Genomic DNA, 20,360 nt, shown 5'->3' on the forward strand with positions numbered 1-20,360 from the left:
TGTGCTGTTGGTTTTTAATGCACATAAAATATTTTAGGACACTATTTGTTTCAGAATATTTTTTTCTTCATTTCCCTTCTCTAAAAACTGGTGCGTCTTATGGTCCAGTGCGTCTTATGGTCCGAAAAATACGGTAATTAACTAAAATTAAATAATTAAATAAATGTATTAACTATTGGACAAATTTTGGGGAGTTATGCCTAAGAATTTTAGCCTACAATGTAAAATATATTTCCATGCAAAAAAATTGTAATGCTTTTTGCATGGAAATTTAGACAGAATTAGACTGCTACGGGGGTCTAAACTTATTACCCATTGGAATATATTTTTAAGTCTGCTTTTGTAGAACAGACTTGAAACATTCCCATTTCTGTTCTGTGTTCTTTGAGGACAATAATGTCTCCCAGTCCAAGTCACAGAGAGCTGCCCTTAATAATGGAAAATTTGCTCTCTTAAAATTAAATGTTTTTATCTTTCCTGTTTTTGTTTCCCATTTACAACTTACATTAAATGAAATCATATTATGGTCACTGCTACCCAGATTCTCTTTTATATGCACATTTTTTTAAGCTCTGCATTATTAGAAACAACTAGATCCAGCAGAGTATCATTTTTAGTTGGGGCTTCTATAAACTGTATCATAAAATTTTCTTGTATTGAATTCACAAATTTCCTCCCTTTTGATGTTCTTGTATTGCCATTACTCCAGTCAGTCAGGGTACTTGAAATCTCCCATGATTAAAACACTTCCACTTTTGCTGCTTTTTCTATCTGTGCTAGTAGTTGATTTTGTATTTCTTCCTTAGCACTGGGGGGCCTGTGGCAGACTCCAATAATTATTTGTGTTATTCAACCCCCCATTCAACTCTACCCCTAATGCCTCAACCTCATCGCTTTTTCCATCCCCAATTTCTTCTTTCACAGTCACTTTCAGATCACTTCTCACATACAGACAGGCACCACCACCCTTTTGTTTAACTCTGTCTTTACGAAAGTGAGTATAACCAGGAATATCGACAGCCCAGTCATGTGAAGAACAAAGCCAGGATTCAGCAATGCCAGCCAAGTCATAATGCTCTGCATTCATTAAGGCTTCCAACTCCCCTATTTTGTTTGCTAGACTTCTAGCATTGGTGAACAGGCTCTTTAAACCGTTGCTGCATTTACCAGCATTATTTGCCAAATCGTTTTGTTTTCAGTACAACTAGTACTGCACAATCCAATGTTTGTTTGGAACATGGGAAGCTCAATGCATTTATCCATAACCCTCCCCTCAACTATCCTGAACCCTGACCAACCTTTCTGCCACCTTATTTAACTGTCCCGCCCCCCTCTGTCCTAGTTTAAATATTCCTCCACCATTCCCCTAATTTTTCCCTTAGCACAGCAGACTCCCTTTCATTTAGGTGCAAACCATCTCTGGCATACAGGTTGTACCCCAATAAAAATTCAGCCCAGTGCTCTATGAACCCAAACCCTTTCGTTTTGCACCAGGACTTAAGCCATGTGTGTAGCTGTCTAAGCTACCTCTGCCTTTTCTGTGTTGCCCATTGCACAGACAATATTCCAGAGAACATAACCTTGGAGGTCCTTTCCTTCAACTTGAAACTTAAGTTTTAAACTGATTTTTAATCCATTCTCCATCTACCATCTTGTCATTGGTTCCAACATGGACCAAGACAGTTGGGTCCTGTCCAGCCCCTCCCAGTAATTTGTCCACTCAGTCCACCACATGCTGAACCCTGGCACCAGGGAGACAGCAAACCATTCGGTTAAAGGGACTTGGGCGACAAACTATTCTATTAGTCCTCCTGATAATAGAATCCCCTATGACAAATTGTCTTTTCCTACCTTCATTTCCCTCCCCACTCCTACTAGATGGTCTGCTCTCCTGGCTGTTAGGGGTAGCAGTAACATCTAGAGTTGCCACCACTGGGTCTGCCATCTGCACATCTTCACATAGCTTTGCAAATATGTTAGGGTGCTCAAACATAGGGCTAGCCTTTTTTTCTGGGTGCCCCTACCACTCCCCCTAACTACAGTAACTCAACTTCCCACATGGTCATCCTGAATACCCTCTCCACCCTCCGTATCTAAGCCCATAACTACCTGCTCAGGGAGCAGGAGACCCCTATCAAGGTGATCCACTGATTTCAGTGTTGCAATTTGCTTCTCCAGCTCTCCAATGCAAGATACCAGAAGGGCAACTTGCTCACATCTGTCACAGAGGTATTCACTTAGGAGCTGTTGCTCCATTTGTGCATACATGTGGCACACTGTGCACTGAACCAAACCTTCCACCTTGCTACCACTAATTTTCCCAGTTACAATGTTTGTTTGTTTACAAGGAGTTGTAAAGTTTACTTACAGTTTGTGGTTACTATGGATTTAACTCCTTTTGTTTTTAAACTGCTGTGTACTCCATTTGATTCTAGGCCACTTGTTTTACCAGCTAAGAATGAGCAAGCTCAAGGTGAGTCTGCCAGGAACTTAAATCACCTGTGAAACCGTGATCACTCTCCCTTAGAGATAAAAAAGAAAAAAAAACAATGCACAAAATCAACTAATACCACCATGCAAACTTTACTAACATGTTTTCCTTGGTGGTATTAATCGATACACGGCATGGTTATGTTATTTACAATCTTTGTGATCCGGTAAGTATTATGTTTTCACCTTGGTTAATTTGAATTTAATTTAAGGGTACTGGCACTATTGATGGTGGTGAATGATATCTATGTTGTTTGATAGGTTTTAGGATGTTTCAACAGTGGAGTTTTTGGTGACTAGAAAGTAGGTTTATGTTTGAACTTGGATAATAATTTGGATGGATTTAATTTAAGTGCACTGGCACTAAGTTTTTGGTGGAAAATAGCAAATTTATGTTTGAAACTTGGATAGTAAAATAAGTGCCTCTTTTGAATGCAGACATCTAAAAAAAGGAGAAACAAACTCATTTGAACAACTAGAAAACACCAGGGTGCATGGTGATGTCATATCCCCTGATGTTTTATCCCTTTTGCTTCATAGCCTCCATATATATGAGGGGAGTTCTTAAAAATTGCTGAATATCAGGTACCATTGTTTGTAATGGATGTTTAAAAGAAAATGTATTGTTTTTTGTACACATAAGCAAGAATTGATTGTACTGTACATATTTTTTTAATTGTAGAACCAATTTCTCCTGAAGAAGTGGGCTAGTCTCACAAAATGTGTAAAGGTTATGTGTCTACTTTTTAACACAAATGTTGTGTATAAATGTTTAGGGACAATCTATGTAAATTAGTATTTTTTTAAAATATTTTATAATAAAGAATTATTTAATTATAAATTGGTACTTATTTCTACAAACTTCTAGAAAATTTTTACAAATATTGCCAACAAAGTACTCTATTCTTCCTTCCCCTTTCTTACTAATAATTGTATTAATAAATTATTTGTTGCAGACTTATTAAAATGTCTGTATTATCACTCCCCGCTTCCAATGGGGTGCAAAGCCCCTCCATTATTACTGGAGAGAAATTATCACTCTGTCATTGATGGTTGGGGCTTTTTCCCTTTAAGGGACGTGGCTTCTGTTTAGGATGCCGCTATCACTCTGCTGGGTGTGCGCATTTCCATAAACAATGGTAAGGATGGTAAGTTTGATTGACATTGATGATTTTTTTTGTATTGGTGAATTCTTGAATACTTACCAGGGTTTTTCATTGCAAATCTAGGAGCCATAACTTGATATTTACCAGCTTGATTATTTACCTAAAGTGATGTTTACATATGAAAAGGGAAGTTATAATTTGATACTGGTCATGACACGTATCATCACAAAATACAATAGAAACTTTACATACAATGCTTTAGCCCAACATTGGCACATTTTGAAAACTGACCCTAAAGTCAGTAAATTTACTGGAGAAAAACCATCAATCACATACAGAAAATCCCGGTCATTGAAAGACCAATTAGTATTCAGTTACTTTCACCATGAACCTCAAACTAAGTCTCAACCTAAAATTCAAGGAACCTTCAAATGTGGCCATTGTAACCAGTGCCCCTAGAAAAAAGAAACCCTCACCATGACATTAGAAAAAGGCCAAAATCATAGACCCCAACATTGTATAGACTGTACCACAGCTAGGGTGATCTATTTGAGCACCTGCGGGGATTTCTATGTTGGGAAAACCAAACGACCTTTTAAAAAAAGGATTTAAGAACATATCCATTCAATTACTGTGGGAAGAATAATCACACCAATTTGGTATCACGTAGGAACAACACATCAATAAAACACTAATGTGCTACAAATCTCAGGATTGGAATTGATACCACCAAACCCACTGTACATAGTATACAATATTATATTATGTATCATCAATGTATTAATAAGATAGTTGTGGGACATATGGCAAGTATGCTAGTGTGTTGATATTGGAGTTATAGACTGTATGATGAGTAAGTTAAAATTTAGGTATATCATAATTTATTATAAATAGGTAGTATTGGATATCATAAAAAATAAAGTGAAATACTTTAAACTAAGGTATCAGCATGAAACATAAGTGTAATTTTATATCAAATTTGATAAACCTACTGATGCCTTCCGATGGTAATTAGAAGGGAAAGCAGTGTAGATTCAATTAATTTCACTTGGGGTTCTTATTGGTAGACTGGAAGCAAGACTGCAGAGCGTGCAGCTTGATAGGATAAATAATGCACACAGATAAGAGTAATGCACACAGATAAGAGTATCTCGACAAACCTCTCTTTACCATCCAACTCGGAATTGAACACCAAAGGGAAGAAAAGATAAAAAAACGACCATAATGATTTATCTTTATCTTTGAAACCCAAAAGAGCACCGCATATGAATGTCCCAGACCTTCCTACACAAACTAAAAGGATACATCCACAACCAAGATTGCAAGAGAAACAATCTCTACAACTGGCGGAATCCAGACCTAACCCTCCAACTTCAAACATCACTGATATCACTCCAGAGCTTCAGACATTGCAAATATTGGATGATCAACAGATTTCACAACCTACCCATACTATGTCATTTGGTTCTATACCCACTATGTCGTTCGGTTCTCTACCCACCCTGACTCCATCACTGTCATTTAACCTGGGTGCTACCTCTAAAATTCAGTAACCTTTTTTAAGTCAACTACAGCCCCAAATCCCCTCGCCTATTCCAAAGCAGAGCTCCATGAATTAATTCTATCAAAAGTCAACAAAGTCCAAAAGGATTAGAGATAATAAACCTGTCCCGTTATCGTCTAACGTATATTGAAGAAAATGTTTTGAAATTAGGCCTGTCATTTTGTCCACTCACCAATCTCAATGAGAAGGTGAGTTTTTATGGATAGAGAAAAGACAGGCTTTTTTAGGGTACTGAATTTTTTTTTATAAAACAATAAAGTTTATTTCAATCAAAAATATTTTAGAACTAGACAAAGATGTCCTAGTGCTAACATAGGAGAACTAAGCTAGGCAACAAATAAGCGTATGGTACAGGTAGTTTAGGTCCTGTTCAGACAGCAATAGTTTCATTTCCCACCCAATGCATTTTGCCTAATAAGGCTTCCTCAGGGGTTTGTTGGGGAGACCTTTTGAGTTGTGAGTAATAAAAAAAATCAGATATCAAAATATTTGTAACAGTATAGTGGTTTTAGCTCCACGCAGAAGTTGACAACCTCAATCCTAATTTGAAAAAAGCCTTGAACAAACTGAAAAGGAATAAAAATATTGTCATTAAGCCATTTGACAAAGGTGGAAATATTGTCATCATGAATCAACCCCAATATCTCAACATGTGTTACAAGATATTAAACAACAAAGACTGGTATAGGACCATATCAGGTAACATCATGGACACCTACCATAGGGAAAACATCATAAAGCAGGCATTTGAACAAGGAATCATTGACACAAACATGAAAAAGTACCTGTTGGTACAACACCCTAAGATCTCGATTTTCTATTCATTACCGAAAGTCCACAAAAGCCTAACTAACCCATTGGAACGGTATAGGATCAATTGCCTCCTTTGTAAGTGAACTTGTAGATGCCTATCTCAGACCCATAGTAATGAAGTTACCAACCCTTTTTGAAGGTCACCCTGGAACAACTTAGATTTACATTGGATATACAAGCCCCAGTAGATGCCCTCTTCGTCATCATTGATGTAGAGGCACTCTATTGCAGCATCCCCCACACTAAAGGCATTAGGATCATACTTGAGGAACTTCAATGCTTCTACCTATCAAACCAGGCATTCAACCAATTCATAGGGAAAATGCTACAATACATACTAACCAGGAATGTATTTACTTTCAATAACCAACATTTTCTGCAGATCCAAGGTGTGGTGATGGGCATGATATGTGCTCCAACATACGCCAATATATACTTAGGTAACTGGGAGGCAAACCTATTCCAGAATCCTGATCTATTCACAAATGAACATCACATATACTGCTGGAAACGATACATTGACGATATCATCATCATCTGGACGGGTTCGGAATCATTCCTTAAAGATTTTTTCTCCATGATCCAACAGAACACATACAAGCTCTCCTTTACAATGCAATACAATCAAAACAAACCACCGTTCCTGGACACAACCATAAGAATGTTACCGTCAGGACGCATTGGTACAACACTATACAGGAAGGAAACAGCTGGAAACACTATACTCCATGCTTCAATTGCTCACCCAACATCATTAAAAGAATCATACCTACTCCCTCGAAGGAACTGCGCAGAAGAAAATGACTTTGAAAAAGACGCCCATGCCCTCAGAGAAAGAATACCTCTGAGAGGCTATAGCAAAAAACAACTTTATTACAAAGTGAAAACACAGACGCAGTCTGACCTCATCCAAAAAAAAAGACCGCACATCCCAGATGAGAGTGTTCGCATTATTACCACATACAACAATCAACACAACACACTAACCAAATTACTCATGAAACACTGGCATATCCTATTAGGAGACCCCAGTATAGCTAAATTTTTGAACAAGAGACCAAACCTAACTTATAGAAAATCTATATCCCTAAGAGATAGTTTTGTGTCTAGTCATTTCCAACAAAATGTGGAACTCAACCCCTCAAGAGGGGTTTATAAATGTGGGAAATGCAGCCAATGTCCCTGGATCAGGGAACAACCTACCATTCAACTTCCTAAAAAACAAATACAGAAGCTAAAACAACGTATTGATCATCATCAACAGGGGTCATTTATATGATCTTATGTACGTGAGGACGCTTCTAAATAGGAAAGACGAAAAGATCATTTACGCGCACACAATCAGAAAATGATGACCCCTATTAGCCATCATGTAGGCACATGGCACTACTTTGATGAAAAATGTATCCACTTCACAGCCTTGGAACAAACCTCGCCCAACCCTAGAGGAGGAGATCTCAACAACATTCTGCTTCGCTCTAAAAGCAAAATGGATCTCAATGACTCTCTTTTAAACCTTTTCTACTATATACACCCTAACAACATTTATTCCTAACTTTTGAATATTTGTCACTTTCCGTCACCTTAGGATACTTTCTATCACCTATATTCACCATTAGGACAGTTATCTATGCTCCAATTTCATTTATTTATTTCTCTCACGACGATCTTAAATAATTATTCATATATTACTTTAGGACTAGCTGTCAAACTATGGGAACAATTATGTATGTATTTTTTCAACCATGTTATTGTTTATTTTTCTTATCTTAACAAATGTATATAATTATTTGTATCATATATGTATCATTTATGTATCATTCTAAGATTAGTTGTTAAATCAGGGAAACAACCGTTTTTTTTCAACCATGTTATTATTCTTCTTATGTTAACGAATTTATATAATTATCTATGTATCATTCTAAGATTAGTTGTTAAATCAGGGAAACAACCATGTAATCTCATTCATGTCATTATCAATGTTTGTTTACTTTTCATGCAAATGATCAGTGGGGCATTGAGACAGTATAATGGCTCTCAGATAGATTACCCATATATATTTAGATTTATTATAATAATCAAGACTCTGACAAGACTCTGAATATAATACTAATTCTTGCTGAAATCTTTTTTCGGCGTTCCCCTCTTTGATTTTTTTTTTTTGTAGCTCCCCTTAAACATAATTAGTAACCCCTTTAAAGTCCAAATCATTTTAACTTCAATTATGATGAGTTCTCCCCAGGAGTATTCATATCCAGCTCTGATTTCACACAGAGTTCCCCTTTATGAAAGCGCCAACAGCCACACACCTAAAGAAACTAATAGTTCTCTAATTAGCCTAAACCCTTACACCTATCTATCTCAACAGGTGAACGATCGGGGAATATTGGGGGATGGCCGGGGAGGGGATGTGTTGAACCTCTGCACATCTCGCTCTGTGAGCCAAACTCGCGCCTGCCTGTCACACCAGCGCATACACACCTCCCAACACAGGGCGGAAGCTGCCCTTCCCCAACCAATTATAAGCAGGCACACGGCGCGCGACCTGCACCAACTCATTTAAGGACGAGCCGCAGGTAGAGCAGTCCTCCTCTGGATGGCTACCCGCGACCCACCACTATACTACCACATAAAAGTGAGTATTAAACTTGTTGCACTGTTAATTTCATTTTGCAAACCAGGGGTACCCTAAAATCACTTTGGGCATGGTGAACCCACTGTTGACTTAATGTACACGGGCACGTCACATTGCTGATTTAGCACTCGCTTTCATTCTGCATTAGCTGCGGCTAGTGCAGATGGGCAATTTTTTATCCTTGCCCAGTGTGTTATGCACTGAGCACTTTTTCTTTATTTATTTTTCTGTTTGTCACTGTCACTGGTGTGGTATTTGTGTGCCACTTTTTGATGGCGGGTGCTATTTCCTTATGGGCTAGCCCTAACGTTTTGGCGAGTACTTTGGCCTTACAGTCAGGTACTCTCCCTTACTGGGAGTCTCTCTTCGGGAGAGCTCCCAGCCTAGTATCTGTTGGGACTGCTTATGCAGTCCCATAGAGAAAAGGACCTCGTCTGACTTCGGCCAGATGGGCTAGTAGGTCCACTCCAGCTTCAGCTGGGTGGCCTTAGTACCAAGCCCCCCTCAGGAGCCTCCCTCCGTGGGGTCTGGGGAAATTGGGTGACCCTTCCTCTTTGGAGGAAGGATTACAATACTACCCCAGTGCACCTCAGTGCAGTTTTTTGTGTGGTGTTTTTGCACTTACACTTTTTTGCCAAGCACAGGGTTTTTGTTTAGTGGATTACCTTATGCGAGATTCGATAAAAAAAAATCAGTCCCCCGATAAAAAAAAAAATCAGTCTCAATCCTAGAAGCCTAGGCTTCTAATCCACTGGCTGATGAGCCGCCCTTTGATTGTCAATAGGGTGGCTCATTTACCCACAGAAGGGTTGGCAGAAAGAGGTGAGGACAGTTCCAGCATCACAGTAGTGCTTGTGCGGGATTCATTTGATCCTGCTCATGTGCTCTCAATACCGAAAGACGCCGTCTCCATGCCCTTAAAGGATGGGGGGTGGCGTCCCTAGTCTCTATTCAGCTGCATACTCTGCAACACTGGGAAACATGGCATTTTTCTGCTTAACTGCTCGCTCTGCAGTCTCTTTCCCACTTCACTATGTTTTCCCACTATTCACTTCACTTCACATTCAATCATCAAACTTTAATGTTATTTCATGTCAAAGTAAAACACTTAACTGTGTAGATTATTTATCCTAGCACGGTGGCTCAGGGGTTAGCACTCTGGCCTTTGCAGCGCTAGGTCCTAGGTTCGAATCCCAGCAAGGACACTATCTGCATGGAGTTTGCAGGTTCTCCCCGTGTCTGCGTGGGTTTCCTCCGGGTACTCCGGTTTCCTCCCACATCCCAAAAACATGCAGTTAGGTTCATTGGCTTCCCCCTAAATTGACCTAGACTACATTAATGATATATGACTGTAGTAGGGACATTAGATTGTGAGCTCCTTTGAGGGACAGTTAGTGACACAACTATGGACTCTGTACAGCGCTGCGTAATATGATGGCGCTATATAAATACTGTATAATAATAATAATAATAATAATAATCCGATCTAGCTGCACGCTCTGCAGTCTTGCTCCCAGTCTACCACTAAGAACTCCAAGTGAAAGTAATTCAGTCTACACTGCTTCCCCTTCTAATTACCATCGGAAGGCATCAGTAAGTTTATCAACTTTGATAAAAAATTACACTTATGTTTCATGCCGATACCTTAGTTTATATTATTTCACTTTAATTTTACGATGTCCAATACTACTTATTTATAATAAATGATGATATACCTATATTTTAACATACTCATCATACAGTATATAACTCATATATCAACACACTAGCATACGTGCCATCTGTCCCACTTTTTAACAACCATCTTATTAATACATTGATGATACATATTATTGTATACCATGTACAATGGGTTATTTACAAATGTAAATATGTTTATATATTTTTGACAACAGCTCTGCTTAACAGAACATAAATATCCTCTCAAGAAGCAAGGCGGTGAAACGCGTCAGTTTAAGCCGTGTCAACCTTGGAATTAATTTAGGAACTTATTGTCTAGTATACGGTTTAACAATACCCCATGATGTTAATAGGGAAAACCCATACTGTGGAAGCTTTTGTTGTGTATGACTCTATTTGTGTTTATTATTACTTACCTGAAAATCTACATATTTACCTTATATGTGATAAAAAAATATATTATTTGATTGCCAAAATAAAACCCCTGCTTTTCTTCTTCTCTTTTCGCTTCCTCCGTACCAGATTTGTAGCCCCCGCGACATCACAGGAAATTACAGAGAAAGCAGACATCCTCTCTGACGTGTGCCCGCTGGGAAAAACAGAGATATGCTGGAAGCTCTGCCATATAGGCAAACTCCCGCACAGTCTCAGCCCTTGGCAAGCTCAACAGGACTTTCTGTGCACGCAGCTGGACTGAACTCTCGGACACGGACACTCGGATGAACGCATCTGTTAGGAGCACATTGCGATTCGTCTCCAACAACCAGAAAGATACTCTTACATACCCCAAGCAATTCATGCAATTATTATAATTAAATATAAATACACCCTTCACTAATTTGATGCATCGATTTCTAGGTCTTTGAAGTGCTAGCTATCCACCACTTCATCTACATACACTAAACAAGGTGATATCTCCAAACAGAGTACAACATCTGCTAAAGGGTGAATTGGCTCTTTTCCTCCTGATTATACTTCTTTTAACTATATCCAGACTGGTATGTATCTATTAGGAGCTCATAGATCTAATACATATATGGCTGTTTATAAGTCAATTAAACTGTGGATTTCAGGTCTAACAGTATGTTATTGTTTGTTATTGTTTGTTTAAGGTCATTGTTGGGTCAGCTGGTACTTTTCATCAGGTTAGAGAACCTTCCCTGTTGTTGGTGACACTTCTCCCAGCTTGTGGCTTTAGGAACTACTTTTGCTGCTGTTCATGTCAATGACAGCCTCTCTGAGAAATTTACACTTATCCAATAGTACCCATAAATGATACCCACTCATTTTGCTGCTGTTCATGTCAATGAAAGCCTCTCTAAGGAATGTTTGGAAGAGGAGGAATGCTGCCTATGACCCCAAGAACACCATCCCCACCAGCAAACATGGAGGTGGACACATTATGCTTTGGGGGTGTTTTTCTGCTAAGGGGATAGGACATCTTCACAGCATTGAAGGGACAATGACGGGGCCATGTACCGTCAAATCTTGGGTGAGCACCTCCTTCCCTCAGCCAGGGCATTGAAAATGGGTCGTGGATGGGTATTTTAGCATGACAATGACCCAAAACACAAGGCCAAAGCAACAAAGGAGTGGCTCAAGAAGAAGCACATGAAGGTCCTGGAGTGGCATAGCCAGTCTCCAAATGTACAAAATCAGCAGGGGATCAAATACTTCTTTCCCTCACTGTATACGAAGGGGTGCTGAGAAGTTCCTGGCTTTGCCCCCTTCCAGATGAAATAGAAAAATGAGTGTGGGGGCAACAGCCTAATATCTTAGTATGTAACTGTGCAAATATCAGGTCTTTGCGATTCTTAAAACTGGTTTTTCTTTCAGTGAGAAGCTGTGATGGCAGAAGCACAAGCAAGTTTCACGTTGTTGGAGTCATATAGCTTTTGTTTCTCCAGGGAAAGTAAGCAAAGGACATTCACACTGAGATGTCAAAAATACTGGGGGAGAAGTGTCCTTCCTACAGGTTAATTAACCTCTAGTGACCCAGGATCACAGTGGATTCTCAGGGCTGCAATTATTCTTGCATCCCTGGGAGTCCTCCTGTTTGCGATCCCCGGGCACTAGAGATTAATTAACCTCTAGTGCCCGGGATTACAGTGGAACTGCAGATGAACTCTCAATGGAGTTTCTCCATTAAAAGTTCATCTGCAGTCACAGCTGATTGAAAGCACTTGCGTGCCTCCTATCAGCTGTGACCGCAAGTTCCCACGCTCCCCAGGCGGTACTTATCAATGATAAGTACAGCCCAGTGACCGTGGGAACTGAACTCAGATGAGAGAAAACTCCATTGAGAGTTCATCTGGAGTTTGTCTTTTTTTTTTTTTTGTAAACATATTTTTAAACACAAATTCGCAAAGTTGGGTCGGCTCTGCCCGAATTCGAACTGCCATTTTTGGGTCAAAAATAGAGACAACCTAAATTCGAACTCCAACACTACTCATCACCCCAGCCTGGCCAATCAAGATGGATGAGGATCAAAACAAAAAAGAGAAGAATGGCAGCACCCATGATAAAACAAGAACAGATAAATGCATTTTAAAAATTTTTGATTAGGTAGGTAAGGTTGTTTTATTGCAGAAGGGACATTGCCTGTCCCACCTGCAATAAAAGACCTGCCTGATAGCAGTTATTACATAAAAGGGTTTAGTTCAACTTTAATGTTCCTACCACAGTCTTATGTCATGAACATAGCTTAAAAGCATTTTTTGGGGGGAGAAGCCAATTAACCAAAGTGTATTAGTGCAAGTGAAAGGAAACCCACACAAACATGAACATACAAACTTTCAAACCTAATGCTACATGGTCAAGTGTTATCATTGATCCAGCCATGCTAGACATCAGCTATGTTAGTTACAGTTCTAATGTTTTAAATCCAGAGACTAGTTAAACCTGTCTCCAGGGCCTTTAAATCTCTCTCAAAAAGCACAACATAAAGGTGGTGGCATTTGCAATGAAAATTGGTTCAGAATTCTCTCTTCCTCCTGTGTCACTGTCTGTCATTTGCAACCTTTAATATAAAGCGCTCTATAATATGTTGGCCCTATATAAATAATGTTTATTAATAATAATAATAATAATAATAATAATATTAATAATAATCATTATTATAATCATCTGATCTAAAAGAATTCTTATGTCTTTCACTAGCTTGATATAAAATCTAGGTAGCTACTACCTACTAACTGCATCTAAAAGCTTTATCTTACTTAATTATATTAATATTAAATAATTATTTATTTATTAGTTTATGAATAATTTTGGTTCTGAGTTTGCTTTCCGAATTCATTTTTGGCATTTGCTTTGGAATAACAGGGTTGTCCCTAGTCTCTCTTTTTGTATGATAAAGCTACTGAGCCACTGGCTGAATTATCACCTTTAAATTGGTGGATTCGGGGGGGGGGGGGGGGGTATATATATATATATATAAATATATATATATATATATATATATATATATATAAATAGATATATAAATATATATATATTACCTATAACACAGCACATTTTACACTTACATATCTTGAAATGATTAAATACCCAGTCATTAAAAATTTGAGATAGCATGATTTATTTATTCATATGTTACCAATTCTGGTAAATTTAAACTTTTTGTACACTGGTTATTGACACTGTCACCAATATTCAAATGTTATCGTTATACGTATAGGTATATTCATATACAGCACGTCACTAGCGATCTCTGCACACCCCCTGAGGAAGCTGTTTAGGCGAAACGCGTCGGGTTAAGAGACGTTTAGATCCATTTGACCTATTTGTTTATTGTTGAGCTAGAGATCCTACTTGTATAGCAATATTGGTCAGACCACACCCATGACTGTTTAATGGGTCAAGACCACTGCAATATATGTAAATTTTAATAATTGTTCAAAACTGTTACAATTTATTACAATATAATTATGTTTTGAAAATACCCAGCTCCACTTCTCTTTTCTTTTTTTATTTAATTAAGTCATTCAATTGGGGTGGCAACCACTGATTTACACCAGGAAAAGCCATTATCCACAACCTACTTGTATAAAATACAGAAAACATTATCCAGGTAAGATCAAGGTTGCCTCTGATAATAAACCCAAGGTTCTCATGTTTTATAGAAAACTTTATTGTTAAGGATACAAGAAAGATGATCATTAACCATAATCCAATTAGGCTTATGTTTGATGAAGCATAGGGAGAGGGAGGGGGATTTTGAGTAGCAAGCCATGGTGATACAAGCAGGATATACGAAACAAGTCTCACAGATAATTTGGGCTGGGTAATGTCCTGCTTCAGAAACAAAGCCCCTTTTGAAGTTTTAGGGAGATTGATCTGAGTAACAGAAAAAATTAAATTAAAAACATATCCAAAATCTATGCACAGTCTGGCATTGCCACTAAAGGCGTAGCAGTCCCCACCTGAGCACAACCTCCAAAGCATAGGGAAGAAATAGAGGATTATATTGGATAATATACCAACTGAGCATATTCTTGTAGTAAGCTTCATTTAAAGTGGTATTGAGAGATATTTTGGACAAAGGGCCCAATTTATTAAAGCACTCCAAAGCTGGAGAGGATACAATTTTATCAGTGAACATGGGTGATCCAGAAAACCTGGAATGGATCTGGTCCAGGTGGTAACATTTGCTAACAAATGGAAAATGACGTTAAAGAAATTGTTTCCAGGTTCGCTGGATCACCCAGGTTTACAGATGAATGTGTATCCTCTCCAGCCTTGAGGAGCTTTAATAAAGGCCCAAAGCATACAACACCTCTTTCCAATACTGGGTCTCCCAGGATATGTCAGACTGCTATTGTTTTATATATGATACCTTTTTTTGTGAAATCAGACTGTGAAAAATATATGGTAGATATCCTACCCTTATTGTCATCAGGAGACTACTTCTCTATGTCTAAAGAGTGAAAGACCTAATCATTTCCTAAATACTTCTCTATGAGATCTCCCAGCCTAATCATATCTTTGCCTAATCATATCTTTGTGAAAAAAATCCCTAATCCTCATGTACCCTTTGTTGAACCAGGAGTGCTGCATGATGAAAATTTAGGATTATTCCATAAAGGGGACAATGGGTGTGGGGGCATTTCTGTCCCAACCAATTGCATATGGATAGGCAGTGAGACAAGGTGGGGCAAAATAAAGGGCCATATTCCAGGGGTAACCTACATAAATGCCTATATAGAAACAGAACAACGTATGAATATGTAAGAAAGGCATGGGGCAGAATATGTAAGAAAGGCATGAAAGTAGAGCACCAGTGGAAATTAAAATGTTGTTTTAATAGATTACATAGGTGTATAAATATTTAGTGCCAGGGACCTGTTACAATTTATGGATAGACCCAAAACCTGAGTGAGCTTACAAGCTTATGAAGGTTTGGTTGTCTAGTGGTCTGTTTAATATGAAAAGATTGTGATTGGGTAAATTTGTACCTTTACTCTTGCTGTTCCTCAACATAACCTTTAACTTGAATAGTTATTTTTGGTAAGGAAAACTGTAATGTTTAGTGGATGTCTTCCAAACTTTCTACTTTTCCCTCCTAGATTGCTTTGTTTAATGCATCCTTGCCAAGATGCTAAAACATGCTTTCAGGGGTTCTATTGAGAAGTTTAAAAAGAAAATATATCCCTTTTCCTGAGGTGTTTCTTCTTTTTGTTGCAAATACCTTTACTTCTTTGAACCACTCCTTACTCCTTCCTCCAAATGCTCCTCCTCCCCATTTTTGTGTGGTTCTATTGTGTATGCAGTCTGTGGCAGTTTAATTTATTTCATGTTATATCTTTTTATTTTTTTACTATTGCCTCCTGTCCCAATAAGGTTTATGTGTACAGTGTTTTGGTTTTTTTTGGATTACATTATCATTTTTGTACTGTGACTGATATTCCTATACATCTATATATTCCTATATATCTATAAATTGTATACATAATTTGTATACTGCCTATTCTATTTTTAGCATGTCTCTGTAGGTCGCCTATTTTCTTCCTGGTTGATATGTATATGTGATATATTGTTTTGTTCAATCTCAACAAACCCTATTATCCAAAAAGAAAAAAAAATACTCACAATAGTCGTGGGACTTGAACAAGCCATCGCACATTGTTTGAGTGCACTTTATGATATACAGCCCAGCGAGCTAAGCTGTCCCACTCATTGCGAGATCTGCCATATATTGATAGGCGCAGTTCTGCATTCTGATATTTGCTCTCCTCCAGGTCAGACATCACTTCCTGTAAAGAGTTAAAAATACCTTAAAACACATTCTATTAATCTGAAAGGCGAATATATAGCAGGGCAAGTTAGCAAGTTAAATAAAGCATTCCAGGTTAAAAATAGTTTTCAATAATATAACTTCTTAAGGTAAAATATATATATATGATTAGAAATAACTAAACTGTCCTCCAGAAAACAAAAGCGGGTACCCTCAAGTGGCTGCATGAGCTCCATGAGTGCTGTGCAAGCCCCAAAACAAAGAGAGATAATATTAGATAATATTGATTTTCTTACATTGAGAACTGGCTATCCTTCCCCTGCCTCCTCCACCTATTTACTGTTCCATTAACATATGGTGCAGCTTTACCTTCCAATGTATAGTATTGATCAAAAGGTTTAACAGTGACACAATTTATGTATTTTGTAATCTTCAGCATTTTATTATTTTTTTTTTACATGTTTCAATGGTATACTGAGGGACAATTTTTCCTAAGTTTCATAGGCTTTTATTGGCAAATGCATCAAACTTATGCAGTAATCAATCTTTACAGTGTTGACCTTTCTTCTCAACAAATTTTGCAATTCACTCAGGCATGTTGCATATCAGCTTCTGTGCTAAATATCGACTGATGGTGATGCATTCTTGTATTGTTAGTGCATCGAGTTGATCACAATTTGTGGGTTTTTGCTTGTCCACCAGCTTTTTGAAAATTGACCAAGGGTTCTCAGTAGGGTTAAAATCTGTCCATTGGTCCAAAATGTCAATGGTATAATTTCTAAGCCCCTTGGTTATCACTTTGTGACTCCTGTGACTTGGTGCTCCATCATGCTGGAAAATACAAAGATCATCACCAAATTAAGCCTGGATTGTTGGGAGAATTTGCCCTTGGAGAATTTTTTGATACCATCCTATTGTCATGGCAGTGTTCTTGGACAGACTTGTTAGTAAATCTATTCCCTTGGATGAAAAGCAACCCCACACATGGATTACCTCGCAATTCTTCACTGTTGGTTTGACATATTAGTAGATTAGTAGGAATATTAGTGGGAATATTAGTAGAGTTCACCTTTTCTTCTTCAAAACAATTGATTTTCCAGATGTCTTCAATGGCCAGAAAGAAGACTCATCAGAGAAAATTATTTTGCACCAGTCTTCTGCTGTCCAATCCCTGTACTTCCTGCATGTTCCTTGCATTCTTTGATGTTTTCTTAGAAATAAGTGGCTACTAGGCTGATACAAAGCTGTTGTCCAAAGGTATTTGCCTCTTTGTGTGTGCACATCTACCTGCTGCCAATATTGAGCATGCTCCGCACTGGTGGCAACAAAATTCTGTAGGTGACTCCAAGGGAGGAGATAGTCCTGGCACACACCGTACCACTTGTCTGAATCTGCTTCCTCATCTTTGGAGCCGGAGGTCATTTAAAGTTTTACAATTGCTGCCTGTCAAATATTTACCAGAAAAAAAGGTGAAACCATACTGGTAACTACTGATAGCTCCAGGTTTGTTTTTTAGATTATAAAACGTACAACTGTAATTTTCCTTTCCTGACATACCAGCCTATAAATCGTTAATTCCCGTGCGCCTCCAATTCACAGGATTGTAACTCAATAAATTAAAGGTAACCCCTACACCTGGCGTTCCTTAACTAGTTGTCCCTAATCTTATATGTAATATGCTAAGAGTATTTGGGTATATATGTCATGCTTAACTGAGTGGTAAAGATAAAGTAGGAAAAGTATATTATAATTAAAGTAAAATGGAAATGATAGGAAAATACATGTTACCAGTAGAAAATAAAGTGGAAAAGAAAGGTGAATACTTATTGTATTCTTAAGATTAAGGGAGTAGTGAAGATTAAAACAATAGGGAATGAAAACGGTTAAAAGATGAAGTGTGGAAGGCTATTTCCTCTCACCCTTTATATCACTGAGAGATATTATATAAATTACACAAATTTAAATATGATATGGATAAGGATTCACAGGTCACAGGGTTTCTTTTTTTTTTTTTTGGGATGGATTCACTAAAGAGAAGTAGGGTTTGTATATTTATGTCGGAATGGAAATTTAAACAGAAAAGGAAGGCCAACCCTGTGATTGAGCACCCTAACATATGTGCACAGTTATGTGAAGATGTGCAGGTGGCAGACCCAGTGGCAACTCTGGATGTTACTGCTACCCCTAATAGCTGGGAGAGCAGCCCATCTAGTAGGGGAGGGGAGGTAAGTGCAGGAAGGAAAAGTCAATTGGTTGTCATAGGGCATTCTATGATCAGGTGGACTGATGGAATAGTTTGTTGCCCAGATCCCTTCAACCGAATGGTTTGCTGTCTCCCTAGTGCCAGGTTTCGACATGTGGTGAACCATGTGGACAGATTACTGGGAGGGGCTGGACAGGACCCAGCTGTCTTGACAAGATAGATGGAAGATAGAGGATCCTTAAAAATCAGTTTAAAAAACCAGGTTTCAATTTGATGGAAAGGACCTCCAAGGTTATGTTCTTGGACAGCTCAATGCATGGCTTAAGTCCTGGTGCAAAAAACAAAGGGTTTGGATTCATAGAGAACTCGCTGACTTTTTATTGGGGTACAACCTGTATGCCAGAGATGGTTTGCACCTAAATGAAAGGGGTTCTGCTGTGCTAGGGGAAAGATTTAGGTTAATGGTGGAGGAATATTTAAACTAGGACAGAGGGGGTTGGGACAGTTAAAAAAGGTGGCGGAAAGGTTAGGGGTCAGCCACTAGTGGAGGGTGGATTGGGAATAGTTGGGAGGAGAGTTATGGATAAATGTATGGAGCTTTCCATGTTACAAACAAACATTGGATTGTGCAGTACTAGTTGTACTGAAAAACAAAACGATTTGGCAAACAACGCTGGTAAATGCAGCAATGGTGTAAAGAACCTGTTCACCAATGCTAGAAGTCTAGCAAACAAAATAGGAGAATTGGAAGCCTTAATGAGTGAAGAGCATTATGACTTAGTTGGCATTGCTGAATCCTGGCTTTGTTCTTCACATGACTGGGCTGTCAATATTCCTGGGTATAATTTCTTTCGTAAAGACAGAGTCAAACGAAAGGGTGGAGGTGTCTGTATGTGAGAAGTGATCTGAAAGTAAATGTGAAAGAAGAAATTGCCAATGGAACAAGCGATCAGGTTGAGGCATTATGAATAGAGTTGAATGGGGGGTATATTAACACACAATTAATCATTGGAGTCTGCTATAGGCCCCCAGTGCTAAGGAAGAAATAGAAAATCCACTACTAGCACAGATAGAAAAAGCAACAAAAAGTGGAAGTGTTTTAATCATGGGAGATTTCAACTACCCTGACATTGACTGGAGTAATGGAACAGCAAAAGGGAGGAAATTTGTGAATTTAAAACAAGATAATTTTATGGTACAGTTTATAGAAGCCCCAACTAGAAATGATACTCTGCTTGACGTAGTTCTTTCTAACAATGCAGGGCTTTAAACAAATGTGCATATAAAAGAGAATATGGTTAACAGTGACCATAATATGATTTCATTTCATGTAAGTTTTAAACAGGAAGCAAAAACAGGAAAGATAAAAACATTTAATTTTAAGAGAACAAATTTTCCATTATTAAGGGCGGCTCTCTGACTTGGACTGGGAGACAATAATGTCCTCAAAGAACACAGAACAGAAATGAGAATGTTTCAAGTCTGTTCGACAAAAGCACACTGAAAAATATATTCCAATGGGTAATAAGTTTAATAGGCTAAAATTCAAACCTATGTGGCCCACAATGATGGTAAAAATGCCAAAAGTAACAAGAAAAGGGCATTCCAAAAATATAAAAATGAAAGATCACCTT

At 38.2% G+C, this 20,360-nt stretch overlaps 1 protein-coding gene across 2 annotated transcripts in view; it reads right to left on the reverse strand.

Moving 5' to 3' along the window:
- The window catches only part of AMPD2 (adenosine monophosphate deaminase 2), a 199,696-nt gene that overhangs the window by 52,788 nt on the left and 126,548 nt on the right, over nt 1-20,360 (reverse strand). For both annotated transcript variants that reach the window (XM_072423562.1, XM_072423552.1), the window contains one exon: nt 16,379-16,542. In XM_072423562.1, coding sequence (XP_072279663.1) covers nt 16,379-16,542 — 164 coding nt within the window. The remainder of the gene's footprint in view (nt 1-16,378; nt 16,543-20,360) is intronic.

The sequence above is a fragment of the Pyxicephalus adspersus genome, chromosome 1 (genome assembly GCF_032062135.1).
Source record: "Pyxicephalus adspersus chromosome 1, UCB_Pads_2.0, whole genome shotgun sequence".
NCBI classification, from domain to species: domain Eukaryota; kingdom Metazoa; phylum Chordata; class Amphibia; order Anura; family Pyxicephalidae; genus Pyxicephalus; species Pyxicephalus adspersus.